This window comes from Protopterus annectens, chromosome 11.part0 (genome assembly GCF_019279795.1).
Source record: "Protopterus annectens isolate FY-2018-M chromosome 11.part0, PAN1.0, whole genome shotgun sequence".
NCBI classification, from domain to species: Eukaryota; Metazoa; Chordata; order Ceratodontiformes; family Protopteridae; genus Protopterus; species Protopterus annectens.
The window spans coordinates 29623206-29625285 of record NC_056745.1 but is presented as its reverse complement, the minus strand read 5'-3'; the positions used below and the strand labels follow the sequence as shown (position 1 = coordinate 29625285).

Genomic DNA, 2080 nt, shown 5'->3' with positions numbered 1-2080 from the left:
AACCTCTCATTTTCACCTGCAGACACATAGTGTGTGTGTGTGTGTGTGTGTGTGTGTGTGTGTGTGTGTGTGTGTGTGTGTGTGTGTGTGTGTGTGCGTGTGTTGGGGTAATACTCTGCATGTAACAGTGTGCTGGCAATTATTTATAAACATTTTGGCAATATGTCAGCTTATGGAAAATGGTACAACCTCATGTTCACCTGCTGGGTTTATTTGATCACTGACAGCCTATAATTAAATCCGGCTGCTCACTGGTATTTCTAAAAACAATTAACTTCTAAAAAAACTTGAGCTATAGTCAGTAAGAAGCAACACTAAGATCAGATTCATAGCTTAATTGTAGATAACCTACAAGCTTACTCACTTAATTATAGACATACACTTTGCAGTTTACCCTTGCACATGGCTAACCAGTGCTTTAAAATAAAAGATAAGTTTCAGAATTATTCATGTTGTATGGCTTCCCTGTCCAGTTTTGTAAATTCTGTACCCAATTTTACAAATACATTTTAAACTTTTCAAATGTCCAAGCATGTACTTGTTCTAAGTGCAAAAACTACCAGTCTTACTCCATGATTACTGTGAGTAGTTCTGTCTTCTTTCATGATAAAATGTAAAGCTATAAATAACAAGCAGATGAAACACTCCTGTCTTCAGAACATAAGTAAAAAATGTGACTGGTCTATCTGATTGTGAAAAAAAGCTATAAAATATTTTCAGACCTATACATTACAAATAATGTGGTTACCTGATGTGACGGTCACCATGGTCCCTTGGCCTCAGTGATCAATGCCATAATTACACAGCCTTTACATCCAGCTGGGTGCAGGACTAAAACCTAAGTCCTTACCTCTTCTCCTCTGGTTATGGAGTTCACATTCTTGCTGTAAGATGGACCCCTGTTTCACTGTATTCTGAGACCCTCATCACAAATTGGAGAAACTCCGCTAACTGAATGCTGACCGTTGCATGTCTGACATGTCTCAAACTCCACATGTGAATGAAGCCTAGATAAGGACTGCTATGTGGAAAAAGTAAAAAAAAAAAAAGCTATTTTTTATCTTTTCCTGAAGTTCTACACATCGCTAACTTGTAGTCATTAGAAAGTAGTAGCCATTACTAATTTTCCTGTGTTTGTAGCCCTCAATGTCCTGTTGGGGGCAGACATCCTGCTCAGATCTTGCTTTTTTCTAAAGCTAAATCCTTCTCATAGTTCACTGTGATAGCACAGTTGTTGAGATTATAACGCTCATGGCTGGACTGTCACATGTCAGTCCCATAGTTCACTGTGATGGCATAGTTGTCGAGATTATAATGCCCATGGCTGGACTGTCACATCTCAGTTCCTGTCACTTAGTATGGAAGAACAGAGAAGCTGTGCTAATTTTCAGAGGCCTCTACAATAATATCACTTACTGTCCTGCAATGACTCTTACAAATGTTTTTCCTACTGGTGTGTTACACATTCTATGAAAAAAGCATCCAGAAATAGCAACTCATTGCTAGGATAACAGATGTTTTTTGGGACATACTGCTTTTGTGTGCTTTGTTTTTTCTCAAGTTACTCCTCCCCTTTTCCATCCCTCAGTAAGCTACAGTTTCACATTTGCTGCCCTGCAAGCTTTAGTTAATCACCTCTGCATGACAACAGACATCAGACAGAACTGTCTGTGTGGTGTGCGGTAATAGTGCCCCCTCATGCCTCTTCATATCCCTGTCATCTGAATAGAACTTTCACAGTAAATAATGTGACAGAATGCTTGTATCAATCCTTAACATGTGAGAGGCTTAAGTATTCCAGACACTGTGCTCTGCTTTGTTTATTACAATTCATACTGGCTATTCCAAAGTGTTCGTATGTCAAATCACAGAATTTTCAAAAAGCAGATGTCCCTATTTCGGAATTTTTTCTCTGCATTGTTTTTTTTTTTTTGATTGGCTCATATACCGGTATACAAGCCAATCAAAAAATGGAGCTCTGTTCAATGCGGAACTACTTGACTTTCCGCATTGAACAGAAGAAGGTCAGAGGGTCCGCTGATCGAGGTTTTGATTGGCTCGTTTACCGGCATACTGGCCA

The 2080-nt window shown here is 39.0% G+C and overlaps 1 gene segment (V, D, J or C); it reads right to left on the bottom strand.

Moving 5' to 3' along the window:
- LOC122815143 overlaps nt 1–841 on the bottom strand; it is a 115251-nt gene extending 114410 nt beyond the window's left edge. Inside the window, 1 exon segment of the C gene segment in view lies at nt 749–841. Coding sequence covers nt 749–767 — 19 coding nt within the window.
- Nucleotides 842–2080: the final 1239 nt, after the last annotated feature.